Genomic DNA, 18,895 nt, shown 5'->3' on the forward strand with positions numbered 1-18,895 from the left:
TCCCGTCCTCAGAGGCTCCACCTGCCGCTCCATTCACCCCTAAGGGTGACTAGAGAAAGCCGCGATCAGGAGCTGACGGGCCAACCTCACCTTCTCTTGAGCTCTGCCGGAGGCGGCCCACGCCGAGAAGCCTTGACCATCACTCAGGCGTCCTCCCCTGCCCGCTGTGTGGAGGCCCCTGGAATCCAGCTCAGGACCCAACGGTGAGGACATGGCCCAGTGCCACGGGAGGAGCTGGCTGATGCTCTAGCTGACCCTAAATCCAGGTTCTTCACCCCTAAACGGACTGTTATTCTTGCCACTGCTTAAAAAAAAAATGCAGCTACTAGTATAGCTGTTGTTCAGTTGCTCAGTCGAGTCTGATTCACCATCTCCCAGAGCTTGCTCAAACTCATGTCCGTTGAGTTGGTGATGCCATCCAACCACCTCATCCTCTGTCGTCCCCTTCTCCTCCTGCCTTCCATCTTTCCCAGCATCAGGTTCTTTTCTAATGAGTCAGTTCTTTGAATCAGGTGGCCAATGTATTGGAGACTCAGTTTCAGCATCAGTCCTTCCAATGAATATTCAGGGTTGATTTCGTTTAGGACTGACTGGTTTGATCTAGTGTAGAATTCTAATTAATTTACAGAACTGAAATGTGGGAGAAGGGACAGTATATCTTTATAGCCTAATAGCAGAGAACATGCATCTCAGAAACTAGGCTGACATCAAGAGGCCTTACCTCCTTCCAATCTCTACTCTTACATTGACTCACAGACGTGTTCCCCTAACGCCTGCCCGCCACCCCCATCACTTTTTACTCTGTGGCTCTGCCCTTATTACCTGCGTCACACATTACCTGTGTGTTTACTTTTTTGTTCGTCTCCGTGAATCTGTCCACACACGTTCCCAGAGCACAAACATCCAGTTATAATGAAAGAGGAGGAACCAGAGGCTCATCTGTAATGACAAGTGCAGGAAGCAGCCTGTGGATCCCCGAGGTCTGAGGTCACAGTGGGCTCACAACACGCCTGGGGAGTGCCCACCAGCTGAGAAGGCAGAACGGAAACCACGAGCAAGCATCTCTCACAGTCTTCACGAAGCTTGTCCATGCGGCATCTCACTTGCCAGACGTGGGGTGGGCAGGCTTCACCATCCCCTCGCACGCACAGACCTGGGCTCAGAGGCCTTTCCTGGGAGTGAAGACCCCCCAGGCGGTGTAGGGGGTGGGAACCGGGGTGCATACTCGCCCTCAGTGGGGAGGCCCTGCTACCGGCCCAGGATGTGCACAAGTTTCAAAGAAGTTACCAAACTAGTTAAAAGACAAATATTTTAATCCAGTTTTCCCATTTTATACTAAAATCATTAATACAGGTCACAAATTGCATTTATTCTAGAAAGCAGTCAGAAGTGTGTCCATCTCTGTATAGATCTTAGTAATAAATTTTATTTGGACAAGAGAACTTGTGCACAACAGTCCAAGAGCATGATTACAGACTGCGGCCCTCCCCGGGGGCACGGTGGTATACAGTATGTGAGACAAGTTGCACCTCAGAGCCGATCATGATCAAGTTAAAAACACCTGACACACAGAATACGTGCTAATAAATCTCCTCCGGGTCATGACCAGCATGAAGAAACCAGGACACGGATGCTCGGCAGACTCTGTGAGCGTGCACAGCAATATGCTGCATTTAAGAGTCACAATCAGCTCCACGTAGTGTTAGCATTGAGCCCTCAGGAGAAATCCAAAAAATATCTCCTCCCCGTTGATGCACGGCTAAACTAGTCATACTCTGGGCTGGACGGGGCGGCGGCCGCAGCCCCCGCAGGACCCTGCCCGCGTGGACACGGCGAGGCCTGGTGCTGGCGGTCTCGGCCCAGCCCGGATGGCGGTCTCCACCTTCTGGCTGCGCTTCCGTCTCGCGGTGGTGAAATCAACCAGCGGGAAGCAAAGAGGCCTCGGCGTCGCATCCCTTCCGAGGAGAACGCTGGGCGATTCAAGTTTCGTTCAGTCAGGAAGACGGAAGGATTTAAGGCTTCGGTGACAATTATAATCCTCTGAGAAAAGTGTTTTCCCTTCAAGTCAAGACGAGACAACGGCGTTGACTGCACTTTCTCTTGACTCTGAGAATCCCTGGAATTGGTGTAGGCAACTTGCACCTGCAGCCGAGTGTCTCGGGAGGACGGGCCCCAAGGCTGTCCTGGCCACGCGTGGGCGCCAGTGGGACCTCGGCTCCCTGGGAGCGGGAGGCCCCCGGGACCACGCCAACTAGTAGGTGGAAGAGGCTGTGCTCAGGGCGTCTTCAGAGATCCTGGTGCTGGCCGGGTGGGTGCTGGCGAAGTACTTGACGTCACTGTCGCGGTCCATCTGCAGGGCCATGATGGTCTGCTCCACGGCTTCCTGGTGACAGCTGGCGGAGGTCAGGAAGTGCTCTGGAAACAGGAAGTGCAGATAATCAGAGTTAGCTTTGTTGGATGACCAACAGTGATCCAGACTAACTCATGTTCTATGGAAAACACCCGAATATAAGAGAATCAAAAATTTACCTTGTTTTTCTAACAGACTAAATCTTGTGAGATCTAATGGCAGCAATGCTAATAAATATATTAAAACTGGTGCTTGTTACAGCCATTACTTGACTTAGGTAGAGGAAAAACTTTTCCAAATACAAACTACCTACACAAAGAGAACCAGAGTCTTCTCCAACCATTCAGTGATGAATTCCAAAGGAGAAACGGGGAGCAACGTACAGTCCCCTGCATTCTATTTCAAAGTTTGTCTACGCAAAACTCTACCTGTCCCTACTCACGAATTCACACGTTCAAGGGACATTTATTAGGCATTTGGGTGGGGGCAGTCCAACAGCCTGAGTCTTGAGGGAGGAGCTTATAATCTGCAGCAAAGCAGACACTAAAGGCACGTCCTCCGCCTGACGCACATGCGCCTCCAGCCCCGAAGCTGAGATGAAGATCAGGTGGGTGCCGAAGGCACGGTCCTCGCTGGATACCCTACTGGCCACACTACTGACTTCAAAGTATGAAGACAAGGCCATGTGCAACGGGCGGGTGAAAGTTCACTGTCCCTCTCCTCGCCCCTGACTCAGTGTCAGACTTTCCCACAACCCCAGGCCTCCGGCCCACCTTTCTCCAGCAGAGTTTGTCTCAGTGTCTTCGCAAGCAGCACGCGCACGTTGGGAACCCTGTCGTTTGCCAAGGTGAGCAGGTGTGGCATCAGCTGCACGGCGAACTGGTCCATGGGCAGGCAGTCATCCTCGATGACGGTCTGGGGACAGAGACCTGCGTCAGCTGCTGGCTCCATCAACCAGGCTGGAATGCCAGCTCAAGAAGCCCTTCAGAAACCGCTGAAGTGCCTCAGAGTCCCGTGACTACCTTTAAACTAACATCCCGGGCACTCAGGAACTCGACGTGATGCAGTAAGTCCCCGAGAGGTGCACAGCGGAGGCCTGGTAACACGTTCACCTTCACAAACCTGGGAACTCCAGGCACCAATGGGGAGCTCGGGGGACGGGGTGGGGGTGGGGTGCCCAGATAGCAAAGCTCTGCCCTCAGGGACAGGACGGGAGTGAAGGGGGCCCTCACCTGGCAGACGAAGACGAAGGCCTGCCGCCCGGACCACCGCGGACAGCGGCCGAAGCTCTCCACCAGCTCCTGGATGAGGTCTGCACCAAAGGTGGGTGGCGCTGCCCGGTGCAGCTTGCGCACCATCTCGCTGACCTGCGGGGGACACGCGGGTGAGCCACACCGCTGCCCGGCCTCACCGAGGCCGCTGCTCCAGGGCCCCGTTTCTCCTTTGGAATTCATCACTGAATAACGCGACCACCTACCAGCTTGTAGGAGATCCAGCGCACGGAGGACACCTTGTCCGCACAGAGGTTCAGGGCGATGGGGCGCAGGTAGTCGTACACATCCCGGGGGCTGTACAGCTCTAGGAGCAAGATGAGCTGCCTGCAGAACGATGAGAGGCAAAAATGCAGTCACAACCCCTCCGCCAGCATGAAAGACGGCTGCTCGCCTGCAGCACATGCCGTCCTGGTTGAGTCTGAGTGGAACGCACGGCAGGTCACGTGCACAGTCAGGTGAACAACAAAGCGACGAGATGCCCCACCAAAGGGCACACAGACCCCGGGAGAGGTGCCCTGCAGACCCTGTCCCAGCCTGGGAAAGTGGAGGAGGCCATGTCGTGAGCAGAAGCCTCAAGCCCCCAACTCCATGGAAAGGCAGCAAAGCCTGTCAGCGCCCCACGTGGAAGCTGGCCTGGAAGGCCAGGCGGAGCTTCCTGAGCCGAGACCCCTGGCTGATGCCAAGCAAGAGTCTCGTCCTGCTGGAAAGGGGTGGGGAGCACTGCCCAGATGGAGCATGGATCCAGGCAGTGACGTGGCCCCAGGGAGGGTGAGGGCTCCAGCACACAGGCCTCCCCAGGACTGAGGCCCAACCAAGGGGGCAGAGGGCCTCCCTTTGCCCTGCACTGGGCAGCCTCTACCACACAGGTGGCAACCCGAGCCCAGGGCTGGGAGGGCTCCGGGTAGAGGAGGTCCCCAGTTCCCACCCTCAGCAAAACACAACAGCAGCCCACACTGTGTAGAAGCGCCCTGGGCACAAAGGTGACACGGCGACACCACCTGAAATGGTGTCCGCTGCCTGGACAGATGCCCTGCGTCCACACCAGCTGCAGAGGAGGAGACCGGGTGGGACAGAGCCCGGGTCAGCAACCCTGGAATGCACTGAAATAAATACCCCAACCCCACACCCAGGCAAAGGCGTCTTCTGAAAATGCAGGCGATGCCCAGAATCCAGACTATTTAACAGACCTCTGACAACGCCCAATTGAAAAACAGGCAATGGACTTGAAAAGACGTCTCTCCAGAGAACAGGTGCAAGTGGCCAAGAGCACGTGAGAAGGTGAGCATCACTAATCACTGAGGAGACGCACACCGAGACCCACGGTGGCACTCTACACCTGCGGCGATACTAGCTACGACTGGAAAAAGGGAAGCGTGGGGAAACGCGCCCCTAACCTGGGCACCCCCGTCACGTGGGAATGCAAGAGCCGGCAGCCGCTGTGGAAACAGCCATGCGGTTCCTCGATCAAATGAACACACAATCAGTGGATGACCCAGCTCGTCCACCTCAAAAACCTGAAACCACCACCTATCCATGGGTGTTCACAGCAGCAGCGCCCACAGCAGCTAAAACGCAGAACCCGGCCAGGGGAACGGACTGAAAGGTGGTGTGTTCACGAGAGCGGTGCACACTCATCACAGGGAAGGGCATTCCGACAGCTGCCCGCGAAGAGCATGACAGCATGGCTATGTGAAGGCGCCGCACACCCGCCTGCGGCTCACACGGTCGCCCCGGAGGAGCTGCTCGCAAGTGTACGGACACAGCAGACTGACTGGGCTGCGGGTGCCCGGGGCGTCCTTCTCGGATGAAGAGACGCTCTAAACGGGACGGTGGGGGCACCGCGCCAGCAGCAAAGGTGCTTGTGTGTATTTTACCACAATTTTAAAAAACGAAGGTGACAGAGTCTTAAAAAAAAAACCAATCTGTGAGAACTCACTGCCAGTCAGACCCCACATCACATGGCTCATGAAAAGAGCTGGACGCCAGACAGAAGTGAGGATCCACGCGGTGATGAGGCAGTAAACCCAGGACAGGCAGGGGGAGCAACCCCCACCCCCAAACACCCCAAAGGTCGCTCGGTCGTGAGGACTCACTCGGCCAGCTCGGCTCGGAAGCGCCAGTTCCTGCTGTTGTCAGTCACCAAGAACTCCTGAAGCTGATACAGGTACTCTCTTCTCTTGTCGATGTGAAGAAGCTGAAGAAACAAAACAAGAGCGCTCACGAGGACGAGGCGGAGGCGGCTTCCCTCGCCCGCTGCTGAGCAGCTGCGAGCCGCGCGCCAGTCCTGGGGGAGGACAGAGGCCGTCTCCAGCGCCGGCTGAAGCCTGCCGCTCCTGACTCCGCCACCCACCGTCAGGAGTTCTCCCTTCCTCGTCTTTGCTTCCTGGGCCAGCGCATGGCCTCTTCTGGCCTCCGCTGCGCCCTGCCCACACCCCAGGCAAGGCCCAGGAGCACCCCAGGGCCACCCCCGAGCAGGCACCGTGCTCCTGCTCACACGTCTGTGCCCAGTGCACGGCACTGTAACGGCACATGGTAGGTGCTCATAAATACTTGACTGAAAAAAACTAATCTACCCCAATAATGGTTCTGTAAATATTTGAAAGTAGCTTCATAGTCAATGAGGGGGCAACCTCTAAAAGTTGACGTGTCTATTAGTCGCTCAGTTGTGCCCGACTCTTTGAGACCTCATGGACTGTAGCCCACCAGGCTCCTCTGTCCATGGGATTCTCCAGGCAAGAATATTGGAGTGGGTTGTCATACCCTCCTCCAGGGGATCTTCCTGAACCTGGGATCAAACCCAGGTCTCCTCCATTGCAGGCAGATTCTTTACCATCTGAGTCACAAAGAAACAGTCTAAGTTTAAACTCAGTATTCTGATTCTCTAGCTTCACAGAGTACTTTCTAACGACAATGTGCTGAAGGAAGTCCTGACCATTATGTGGCTGGTTTCATGTTGGACTTATTATTGGAGCAATTCTGAAACTTTTTCATTTGCTCAACTAAATTAGCAAATGACTAAATATGGTAATGATGCCAAAAAACAGAGCTTTTACCACAAGAAAAGAAAAAGTGTGAAGAAAGGAGAGGAAATGGTATTGGATTGGAAGTGAAGACACCATATAAACAAAATGCCTTTTCAAACCCCCTCCCCAAGCTCTTGTCCCTGAGAACGAGAGCCTGGAGCTCAGCTCCAGACACCCAGGCTCCCCAGAAAGGACCAGGGCTGCCGGGGAGACAGGAGAAGCCGGGCCTGAAAGTGAGACAGGCCTGGAAATGAGGGGCAGAAAGGACACAGGAGGTGGCTTCAAGGGCTCTCAGTTGCCAAATTTACACTTCAAACAAACAACAGAAATGGATTCTGTTACACAGAATAAAAAGGTAATTCTGGAGTCCACACTGATACTATCAAAAAAAAAAAACTTCCAAAAAGGCAGAGGAAGAGAAGGAAAAGGTTATCTTTACAGGAGATACTAGTAACTATAGAAAGAGTTACAAAAACAGAACACTGGTATTTTACAATCCACACGGTCATAAGTGATTCAGCGGGGAGCTGGGTACAGACACGAGCACAGAAGCAGCGGGGAGAGATGCTCAGAGCCTGAATGCACTGCCCACTGAGAGGTGCCGACCCATGACCAGGAGTCTGGACTCAGCACCACCGGGGCCCCAGGAGCCCACACCATGTTACCCTTGAGAGGAGACCCAGGACCCATGCAGAGAGGCCGTGCCCCTGCACGCACCACCTGTGACACTGAATCTGACTAGCTGACAGCGCTCAGACATTTCAAACTGGGGACATTCGGCAAGACCACCAGCCCAGCCTCTTCAAACAGGCCCAGGCCACTGAAGGTGGGAGTCAGGGAGGCTGATCTAGATCTAAGGGACTGAAGAGACACTTCAATGCAACACGTGATTCCCCACTGGGGTTTGAGTCGAGGGGACAATTCGGGACACTCTGAGAAACTGTGATTACAATTCTCCTGCACCTCAGACTTAGGACTACGGTAGCTGCCCAGGGCTAAATCATTTACGGTCAGTGCTCTCGTACTGGAGACCACGGTCCACGTCAGAGGGGGAGGACAAGGGGGCCTCTCAGAGTTCCCACACAACACAGAAGGCTGAACGTCTACGGGACTTTCTGTGTATTCAGTTCAGTAACGTTTGAGAAAAAAATGTTCTAATGTTTGTAACCGTGATCTAACATCATTTCCAAATGAAACTCAGCGTGATTTTTAAATTAAACACTAAAGTGACATCAGCAAAACTGATCAGAGTGGGACTATTTTCTAAGTCACCTTTTGCCATCAAGCTCATGGCAACACTTCTCACGGAACACACGGGAACCTATCTTGATGGCAGCGTGGAGTCAAGACTCTAAATCTACAGTGCAAGGCCAGTGTTTTAATGTAAAAGGACTTAGAAGTTACCTTCAGAAAGTCGTGCAAGTGCTTCAGGACACCTATCCTGACTTCATCGAGGTCTTTTAAAAATCCATTAAAAATTGGGACCAGGTCTGCAGCTGTGAGCTGGTCTCCCAGGATGACGGCGAGCTCATGGATGGAGAAGGCTAACGTTCTTCGAACCTTCCACTGCACGAGTGAAGACGACGGCATTAGTGAGCCGAACACAAAGTCCTGGTGCTTTGACGTCCAGACAATACATGAAGGCTAATTTATATCTGAACAGTGTTATTAACCTCAAGTGAAATCAAAATAAAATAGTAATAATAGATACCCAGTTTAAAATGCTCACTTTCTATCAAAAACTGGCAGAAAAACGTCAAGTCCCTCAGAGTATGTATCATTCCCCCTTTCACTCAGGAAGAAACACAACGCTTGGCGAGCATGGTGGAGCCGCCTGCGTGCCTTCGGAGCATTGGGGGCCCAACCTCCTGGTGCCCCCCTCCTGGCTCCACACGGTCTACCCTGGATTCAAAACAACCCCAAAACATATTCTTAAGAAACTGGCCATTAAAGAAATACAAGATTGGGGAAATCTCTTGAAGGCAGCCCTGGAAAAGAACCACTGAACAGGAATGCCCTGCTTTTATAGGCAATTTTATGTCAAAACCTTATTTATCTTCATGTGGGCTTGATTTAAAATTTTACTTTTTTATTTTGCTTAAAACTTTACTTGCTGAGAAGCTGGTTAGGACAAGGGGTTTATCCCCATTCCCAAACACCAGGACCTCTTCCTGAGACAGAATGCTGTGCCTGCAGCGATGTGCCCCACCATGGAGGAGGGCAGGGTGCTCCACTCAGAGCTCTCCCGTCACTGTCACCACAGCCATGAGAGGCCGGGGAACAAAGGTGGAAAACCGCTCAGGGTCACCGGCTGTGTGGAGGAAGCATTTCTGCTACTGTTTCTGGGGGAAGGGCCCCACTTTCTTAACAATTAATCTGCACATACATTTCAGACCACAGCGCCAGCACCTCTGTGAGTTGGGGACATCGGCAGTTCAAATGGGAGGTGGATTTTAGGGGTTTAGTCCAAAAGAAGGTGCAATGTGCGAGTGGAGGGAGGAGCCTGGACCCGCAGGGAGACCCTCTGCGCGCCGCCCCGTGCCCCGGCCCCGAGGTTTGGCCGGCGGCCCTGCACCTGCATGTCCGAGGCCAGCGTCTCGTAGGTCTCACGCAGGCAGTGCCAGTTCTGGCGGCCGAGCGTCAGCGCCACGCCCGGCAGGCTGTAGGCGCAGTGCTTGGCGATCTCGGTGTCCACGGTCTGCGCCCGCGAGGGGTCCGTCATGGACAGGTACTGGTCAAGCAGGGCCTGGGGCACCACGTCCTAAACGAGACAGGGTAAGACTTTGTAGATTAGGCATGCTTATGTTAAATACCTGGATTTAACGCAGCATCTCATACAGCAGCAAAAAACCTGTCTCTACGTCTCTAATAACTGAGAGAGAAGAAAACATGCAAAGGGAAACACATGTATCAGTGAATAAAAGTACCTCTAGGACAAAGACGACAGACAAGACCTTAAAACAGAAAACAGCTTAGATGACGATGAGAACTGTTCACTAAATTTACAAGACGCCAGGAACAAGAGCAGGTGGTTCAGTGCTGGCAAAGATTACAGAGTCTGGAGTGACCCAGAGACCCAGGGGAAACGGGGCTGCTCCCGCGCCGCCAACCAGCCAGCATCTTAAAACCACCACCACCACCTCCAGAGGGGAGTTTTAGCAATTATCTATGGAAACTCAAAGTGTGCACACCTCTAACAACTAGTATCAATGATCTTGGGTGATACAGCTTTGCAGGGAGCTACAAGATAAAGGCACAATGCTGCCTTGGGTGAAAAACCAAGTGGGTGCTGGAGAAAACTGTGAAGGAAGCGCAATTCTGAACTTTATAAACTTAGTCTCTATTTTTAAAAAATAAAGTGGAAGTTCATGGAAGCAATGAGCCAGTCTGTATGTACTAGCTTGGAAAAGCGTGCTTTAAAACACTGTGAATGTGGGCTCCATTTTTAATCAACAGAACAAACAACAATCAAGGATTCACCCCTTTGGCCCAGGCACCAACACGGTGCATGGGCTTCACCTGCAATGTCAGAGCACACCTGCACCCCCGCCACAGCCCTGCCCACATGGTGGGGGTGCTGCTGTGCTGGGGTGGGGGCGGAGGTGGATCTGTGTTCCTGTGCAAAGAGCTCTAAGACACGATGTTTTTAAAATGAAAAGAAAGAAAGGCACCACCACACCCCAGCGGCCCCACACTTGAAGCCTCTGTCTCAGGGCACCCTGTGGCCGACGGCGCCTCATGGCGGCTCTGGCCCTGCGTCCACGTTCTCCTCCCTGAAACCCAGCTCCACCTTACAAGCCACACAACCCAGGCATGAAGATCAGGCGTGACAGCCTGTCTGTCTCTGAAAGACAAAGGTGCGCACGCCTGTGCTCACGTGCCCGCAGACTCGCTCTGAGGAAACATGGAAGGAGGGTGGTTGTGGTCACCCTGGGGGGAGGGGTCATGGTGTGAGAAAGGAAAGGTCTCTGCTGGTCCTCCACTCCACTGCTTGAATCTTCTCATCAAAAATAGGACACACAAGCAAGCACTGCTTTCCAAAACATTATCAGAAGGGCCCGATTCGGGGAGAAATGGGCTGAAAGTGGGGTGAAAGTAACGTGTCTGGGGTCGCTGACCTGGACTTTAGCTCTCCTTTCCTCTTCAGGGCTGAAGCCACTGCCGGGGCCCGCGTCTGAGCCATTGTGCATGGAGTGCAGGGCAGAGTCCACGGTCTGCTGGGAGAAAAGCCACTTAGACAGCCACCCCTGTCAGGCAGCTCCTTGCTCCTACACCATCTAAGCTGCTCACCTTTCACGACCTCCAAAGGAGGAATGCATATGAAGTCTTCATGCTTCTCAACGTTTATAAACAGACGTAAGACCTCCTAAGAGTTCCCCTGCCTCAAATCAAATTTGCAGAATAAGCTACTTAAGGTTTAAAAATAAATTCCAGAAGAAATGTAATTGAAAAGCAAATTTAGAAGTAATTTTGGAAAGGCCCAAATATCTAAAATTAGCAATCAATAAAAACAGTACTTAGAGGGTATTACAGTCAACTCTTCTACGGTATGTCGTACGCAGTTTTTCTTCTACTATTTCTGGCTATTTCTAAGTTCACAAAGACACCTTTTTTTCTTGTCACAGATGACACAGTAGCACGGGAAAAGCCAGTGCAGGACACAGGCCGGGGGCCAGCTCAGCCCACACCTACTCCTGGCCTCAAGTCTCGATCTTCACTCAACACCATGCTCGCTGCAGGGAGAGGCCGGTCAGAGACCCAGCGCCTCTCCAGAAAGACAGGGGGGCAGTTCGTCACCCCAACAGAGGGCTCTGCCCCCTGCGGTGCCTTCACCTGGGCTGCAGTGGGCAGGTGGGGAGGATGGACCAACTGCTAACTCCAAGCAAGGAGCCGTGACCCTCGGGTGTCACAGAGATGACACGCAGCGACTTTATGCAGAAGGGGGGCACTAAGTAGCCGGGATGAGCCCCACGGCCGCCCGAGAACATGTGCCCGCCCCGCGGCACCCTCACCTCCTCACTGATCAAAGGCCCAGTGGCGTCATGGTCGAGCCGGCAGCTGGGGAGCTCGTCCTGGGGGGCCCTCCGGGCGGCCTCGCCGGCCTCGTCGCCAGCGTCCAGGCTGGAGGCGCGCAGAGCAGCAGCCAAGACATCCACCTGTGCTGTGGGTGGAAGGACAGGCTGTGAGCCAGGCCGCTGTGCGGGACTACCCCTTCGCGGACGCTGTTATGGGCTCAACGAGGCGCAGTGTTCTGGGGACACTACCCTCGAGAAGCTGGAAGAGACCACTACTGTGGTCAATCATTAGTTTTCCCAGGGAAGAAGTAGAAAACTAACACGCTTTCATGAGATTAAAGTGTTTACCCACTACTGTGCATTATTCTGCGTTAGTACGAGAAGAGGTGCTATCTAGTCAATTTCAAGGTCAGTGAACTATGTTTCGGGGACCATGAGTGGGACTGGCTTACTTACTAAGCCACCTTAGCAGGAGAGCAGTCACACAGACCCTGCCAACATAAAACACGGGAATTACAAAGACGTCTGTGGCAGTCACATTTAAACATCTCACATCTTACTCTGGTTTATTTATATTTTCCTCTAATTTTTTTAAGTGAAATCAGTGACTTGCCCCAAACACAGGGATCCCAAACAAGCACTGTCTTGTTCTCAGGAAAGCAAAACAACAGATCGCCAAGCAGCAGTGCTGAAGTCTGACAACCAGCATTGTCTACGACTTTGAGTTATATCTTCTGTATAAAAGTTGTTCAAAGCGAAGACAAGCATTCTTCCTCCTCTGCCCCAAATGAGGAATTTAGCAAAAAAAAAAAAATTTTGTTTAGCATTAATTCAAGTAACAATCCCCCTGGATGCTCAAAACATAGGAATTTATAAAGTTTAACTGCAAATTTACTTAGTACAAAGATGAGAAAGTGGGCTCCTGCTCTACTTAGAGATGATTAAAAAGCAATCAGCATTTTATTAAGATAGCCTATTACCATGCTACAGCATTTATAAAATTTACTATAAAGTTTCCTACGAGTAACTGGCAGCAGAGACACAGGAAATGTACAGGATGAGCTGACTGAACACATTACACTGAGGTGTCCAATCATGAAAGCTTACTCGTGGACTGTATCCCCACTCTTCCGGGAATCTCGGTGGCTATCTGTACTAATCCTTTAGTCACTTCTGCTCCCCTTTCAGAATCCTCTGAGTGCCCACAAGGAAATCACCGCAGAACTAGAGAAGGCCGACTGTCCGGTCCATGCTCTGGACTGGGCAAGTGCTCAGCCCCTGGTAGACACGGCAGGTGGGGTCTGTGTCCCTGACCCCTGATGACCCTGTCCCGGGAAGCCTTTCACAGAGCACGCCTCACACAGGCAGCCTGCTCCAGGGGGCGCTCTGTACACACCTGCTAGTCAGCCAATTCTCTAACACCTAATAAACATTAATGGGAATATCGAATATGCTACTTTAAATGCTTTTTAAACAAATAAGCTAGAAGTAATTTGTGTAGTTTGCTTTTTGAAAAGAGCTACACGGACATATGAGTTTCAGGATATAACTGTGTGTTTCCCATCGTGAAACAGTGACTAACACTGTCTGACCTAAAATTTACAGCCTGTGATTGAGATTTTAGTAGCAATACTGTATTACGATTTAATTATTTCTCTAATTCAGCTCTTAAACCTGCTACAATTTAAACGTGTCACCCCATTCTCTCTGTCCGCAATGCTGATGATTGAGAACACAGTCATTTATCGACTAAATCATCCAGCGTCCCTTACCGAGCACCTTGTATGCGCCAGGTGCGTCCTCCAGACAAGTGACCATACAGTGACAACAGACGCTAAGACCCAGCGAAGACAACTGCTGACTTCCCCTCCACTGGCGACACTTCCCAAGTTCAATGTAACTGGATTTTGTGTGTCTGGAAGGACACTGAAGGTATGGCTCTGTCTGCTTTAAAAGCAGGGATCTGCCAGCACTGAGCTAACTGACAGTTTACAAGTTTAGCTTCTGCAACAAACAAGGAAAGCCAAGTCCACAGAAGATCTGGAGACTTGCAGTTTGGGGATTTTTCAAAACTGCTGTTTCACAGTAACATTCCAGATTGCCCTGACGGTTAGCGTGGTCAGGAACCCTGATGATGCTCTGATGTCACCGGCGTCAGATGCCCACGCTCAGACCGTAAACCACCCCCGGCACCCACCCCCGGAATGGGGCGGCCTGGGCCCTCTCCCCACACCCCTACTCCACGATGTGAGAGCAGCTTGCTGTTTTTAAACAGTCACACAGAGCGACCTTCAAGGCTGCCTTTCACAATGGCAGAACCCAGGTGACACATGTGTAACCCAATGGGAACAAGGGCCGAACTGAGGCACGAAGACGCCAGTGGGACCCTCGCCAATGAGCACCACATCCTGCTCCACAGGAAGACGGGCATCTCATCCCCGCTTACAGGTCATGGGCCTTCCTACACAGTCCTCCTTCTGTAAAACAAAGCACTGTCTATTGAGACCCAGGGCAGACGAGCAGAGGCAGGACTCAAGGTTTAACCTGTAGACCAGTGAGTGTGTGTGAACACATCAGAGCGATCTGTGAACCAGGACACTGGAACCTGCTACACTCAGACAATGACAAGCTCCTCTAAAATTAACTCCCTAAAATGCAGACCAATCATGCTCAAGATAAGAATGCATGATGACAATGGTTGATAGCAATTTTTAAAAGGTAATCTTTCTGGCAGAAAAAACTCAGAAAGTAACATTTCATCAGAACAAAGAACCGACTCCCTCCCATACCTTTCACATCGGGGTCGTCAATGTGTGGCTCCAGGTTTTCTATCATCTCCTCCAGCTCCTTCCTGGTGGCCATGGTGATGCTGGTGGGGCCGGGGGCGGGCACTTCGGGCTCCACATCCAGCCCCTGTGGGCTGGGCTCGCTCCCGGAGCCCTGCTCCAGCTCCACGTCCAGGTCTATCTCGGGGAGAGGAGTCCTCCAGAAGTGGAAGGAGTTGTACAGCTCCTGGTCCAAGGGAGCTGAGTCCTGTGCACCGGTGCCGGCCTCTGGCTGGCATGCTAACCTGCAGGCGCAGGCCTCTTGCTCCTCCTCGCTGCCAGCCGCGTCTGGGGGAGGCTCCGAGAAAGACCGGTGAGGTGAGGAGCTCTCCGCAGGAGCGCTCAGTTCGCCCGGCGGCTGCCTCGGGGTCTCGGCACCGTCCGCCAGCGCCTCTTCCAGGTGGACGCTGGAATCGCCCCCAGTGGGCCTGGCCTCCATGTCCTCTGGAGCATCTGCACCCCTGGTCCTTTCACTGCTTCGTTCGGGAAAAGAAAGTCAAAGTATCAAGATAATTCCTGAAGAAAACCAAATAAAGATACTACTTAAAACAATTTAGAGTTAAAATTAAATATTAAAGATTTTTATTTTTAGAAATATTAACTTTAAATGTTAAATACTAAAGATTACAAGTTATCCATACAAATTCAATGGTTTGTGTACATCACTGATGATGCTTCTTTTTTCATCAGGTGTCCTCTGTTTAGAGAAGCAAACATCAGTTAAGTCTAGATATTAAACTACTAGGTATTAGCTGGAGGAGATAATATTTAAGATGTGATGATAAAATATCATGCTAATTTCAATAATAAAGAAACTAAAAAGGAACAGTAGGAAGATAAATTCCCACAGGGCATTTTAAGCTAAATACATCTTCTAAATTATCTGATTTTTATGGTATTGTCACTGTGTTCCAGTGACATACTGACAAGCTCAGAAGTAAAACCACCTTGCCCACACTGAAAAGAAACAAACCCCTCCACACAACATTAGAGAAGATCCTTATTCACTCTTACAAAATACATTCAAGTCCACTTAGGTGTAAATACAGTTAATTCTACTTCTGCACTTTCAGCTCTACTCCCAGATGTTTCCCCAAAATGGAGTCATGATCTAACTGGTAGAGAGATGGTACAAGCCACTACACCTAAAGCTCACTGGTCACTACATCCATCACCTAAGCTAAGTTTATCCCCTAAAGTTTATTTGACTCAATTACATTTAACAAACATGTACTAAGCACCTCCTAGGAGCCAGGAGGTGACACTGTATTGAGGATCTATGTGTGAATGAGACTCAGGTCCTGCTCCTGAGGTTGTAATTAGAGGCAAACAGCAACAAAGCAGGTGACCACCGGCAAAGCAGTGCGCACAGAAGCACGCCCATGATCCTGGGAGGCGGGGCTGGGAGGAAAGGCTTCAGTCGGAACAACAGGAGTCGTGTCTGAAGAAGCAGTCAGCGTCTGCGAGCCTTGAGGGGAAGCGAGCTCAGACAGGCGTGCGAAGGCAGGGGCGACAGAAGAGGGGCAGCGCTTTCAGGAAGCAGAAATGCGAGTGTGATGGCTCAGAGAGGAGACGCTGACGTCTGCATGGGCCGCGCTGGGGTCTACACGCAGTTCCAGGTGGTGACGCCCTGGGAGGGTGGTCACACCCTGAGCCAGACCAGAGGGGACTCAGGAGGATGAGTGTGGGCTGGGCATGAATGTCCGCACGCCAGGCGTGCAGAGTAACCAAGAGTGCGGCATTCTTCTTGTACAAAAGGGTGTGTGAGGCGTAGGGAGAAAGGTCAGAAGAGATGAAGAACTGGAGATGCAGGAGGCTGATGGAACAGCTGGCAAAGCCACGTCTTTCTCGAGAGGACAGACGGGGGCTGAGAACCCAGGCGGGCAGATGAGACAGGTGACGAGACACCTCTTTCTAAGAACCATGACAGGGAGGTGAGGATGGACACATGTCCCGTTGAGTGTGGGGGGAAAGCTAAAGGTGCTCCCCTGAAACACAGAATAAAAGGCATTACACAGGAGGCTCCCCAGCCTGCACCCTGGCAGGTGACGGCACCACCTATGTGATACCCCGGCCACCGTGCGTGGTCTTGGGAGGTCACTCCCTTCCCGGATTAGGTTTTGTCTTATAGGAATGTTTACAGTCTTCAGAAACGATTTTCTGAAAACACAGCATGATTATTTTACAAAGCTGTTTTAGATACAGATACAAACATTTTAAAAAGTCATCTGAAAACAGACCACACAGTGACAGCATTTAAAATTCTGGTGTTTCTCCTCCGTCCTGATAAACCATAAACTAGGCCACATGCAAACTGTGCAAGAGCTTGGTCCTCACCCTGCATTCTCACTGCAGGCTCCACGCTCACACCCTGTTCAGAAAGCGAGGGGCTGGCTGCGAGGCCTACAGCACCCTGGAGGCCCCCAGCAGTCCTCCAAGCCAGTGCTCCTGTGTGTAATAAACGTCCTCCATGTACATATGAATTGCATGACGTTTTTCCAACCATCTTCTCTATTAAAGATATTTTTTCTTTTGTTTTAAAAAATGATTGGGATAATTGGTAATATCTGAGTGAAATCTCTAGATGACAGTATTGTATCTATTTTAACTTTTCAATTGCGGTAATGAGACTGTGCTTATGTGTTCATGTCTGTGTGTTTTGAGAAAATACACAGTGAAATATTTAAGAAAGTATATCATGTCTAAAACTTATCTCAAAGAACTCAGAAAAATAATAACAAAGCAACTATGGTAAAATCTTAACATTTGAAGAAATCTAGAAGGGTTTATGGGATTCTCTGTGGTATTTTTACAGCTTTTTTGATATTATGCAAACTAAATTTTAAAAATCAAAGCAACAGGACATTGCTTGGTGGGGGTGGGGAGCAAATGACTGAAACTTCAGACATCATCTGTTACCTGAAGAACTTAATAAATTTCCATTTAAAATTCACAAACAAAAACTTATTCAAAGCCAATTAGTTTGGAAAACTATTCCAAGGGCCTGAAGCTCCTTTATCACTGCCTCATCTCAGCATTAAAGTTAAATTTTAATATTCTCAGCAAGAAAAGCAGAGTCACCAGCCAAGTCACTCTGTCTGCTAATGAAAATTACTAATCTGGCCTGACTTCAAACTCCTACCACGGTTTTCAAGAGAGAAAAACATCTTCCCTCACATGAAATTCTGCAAAGTATTAAATTCTGTATGAATACCAGTTGCTTCAAACTGTCAAAAATATGAATTCTCTAAATATGCTTTTTCCTGAAGCTGAGTAATAACCAGTGCACCATCAAGCTGCTGAAGACGGTCAGGATTCTGACCTTCCTAATAGTTAGTCTTGCAAACACCACCATACGAGAAAACACCGCCATACGTGCAAACACACTGGAGGAGAGGGGCTGGCACAGTGAGCAGAGCACCCAGCTCCTCGGAGGTGCCAGAGGGTCAGCCAGGAATACGTCTCCACCAGCACCCACGTCCCCTGGGATCTACACTGGCTGACAGCTAACATCCTTAGGGTCCAGGTGAGCCAAGACCCTGGCCTAGGAAAGTGACTGGGGAACCGCTGGTCCCGGCAGTGCATGGGCGAGCTGGGCGGCAGCAGACACGGACTCCATGTGCTCACTTAATGGAGTCTCGACATCAGAGAAATACTTCCAGATTTAAAACAACAGCAATCAGTTTTACTTACACGAAGTTAGCTTTATGCTAAACTGACAAAGACTAGCAAAAACGATTCCGTTACTTAAGGCTTCTGGGATAAAATCCATTACTTTCTTACATTAACTCATTTGAGATTTATCACGTGCTGAGGGCATGCCAGGGCTGGTGATGGTATGAGAACACAAGATAAACCCAGGCTACCGTGCAAGGGACCGCAGTCTGTGGATGTCGTGTGCAAGCACAGGATGAGAAGACAGGCCCACATCAGCGCTTGTTCTCCAGCGCTCAAGACAGACAGGATGCAAACGCTCTGGGTTTCCTCCAAGACACTGAGGTCGTCCGTCCAGACAGCTCTCTGTGAAATGAGGCGTGGGCAGAACAGGATGGCGTCCCAGACGGGAAGAGGGAGACCCAAAAGAAGGCAGTGTGCAGAGAGTAATGTGATATTAATAGCTGGTTTAGCTAAATGGAAGACGGGGTGCTCATTTCAGATAACAGTGCAAATCTCAACACTTAACCACTCTGGAAGCACCTTTCTCAACACCTTCAAAGAAGCCTGATCCAGGGTGAGTGAGGGAGAGTGAGAGAGAAACCTGGCATTTTATAAAGTCAGAGATTTATAACCAAAACATGCTTCAAAGAGTAGTAAGTGATATTAAGTAGCTCCAGGATCAGATAAAACAATACAAACAAAATAAACAGCAGTGGAAACATATTGCTAAAAACTTGCTTTGTAAGACATC

General features: G+C 50.8%; 1 protein-coding gene across 3 annotated transcripts in view; it reads right to left on the reverse strand.

Annotated features, from left to right (window-relative positions):
* Positions 1 to 1,321: 1,321 nt before the first annotated feature.
* PPP4R1 (protein phosphatase 4 regulatory subunit 1) overlaps positions 1,322 to 18,895 on the reverse strand; it is a 49,114-nt gene continuing 31,540 nt past the window's right edge. For 2 of the 3 annotated variants that reach the window (XM_052660286.1, XM_052660283.1), the window contains exons 11-20: positions 14,452 to 14,963; positions 11,660 to 11,808; positions 10,766 to 10,861; positions 9,223 to 9,408; positions 8,052 to 8,213; positions 5,718 to 5,818; positions 3,828 to 3,948; positions 3,583 to 3,717; positions 3,124 to 3,265; positions 1,322 to 2,415 (exon numbers count right to left, since the gene is read on the reverse strand). In XM_052660286.1, coding sequence (XP_052516246.1) covers positions 2,252 to 2,415; positions 3,124 to 3,265; positions 3,583 to 3,717; positions 3,828 to 3,948; positions 5,718 to 5,818; positions 8,052 to 8,213; positions 9,223 to 9,408; positions 10,766 to 10,861; positions 11,660 to 11,808; positions 14,452 to 14,963 — 1,768 coding nt within the window. In that variant the 3' untranslated portion in view covers positions 1,322 to 2,251. The remainder of the gene's footprint in view (positions 2,416 to 3,123; positions 3,266 to 3,582; positions 3,718 to 3,827; positions 3,949 to 5,717; positions 5,819 to 8,051; positions 8,214 to 9,222; positions 9,409 to 10,765; positions 10,862 to 11,659; positions 11,809 to 14,451; positions 14,964 to 18,895) is intronic. The other variant, XM_052660284.1, reaches the window with a different exon arrangement.

The sequence above is a fragment of the Budorcas taxicolor genome, chromosome 22 (assembly GCF_023091745.1).
Source record: "Budorcas taxicolor isolate Tak-1 chromosome 22, Takin1.1, whole genome shotgun sequence".
NCBI classification, from domain to species: Eukaryota; Metazoa; Chordata; class Mammalia; order Artiodactyla; family Bovidae; genus Budorcas; species Budorcas taxicolor.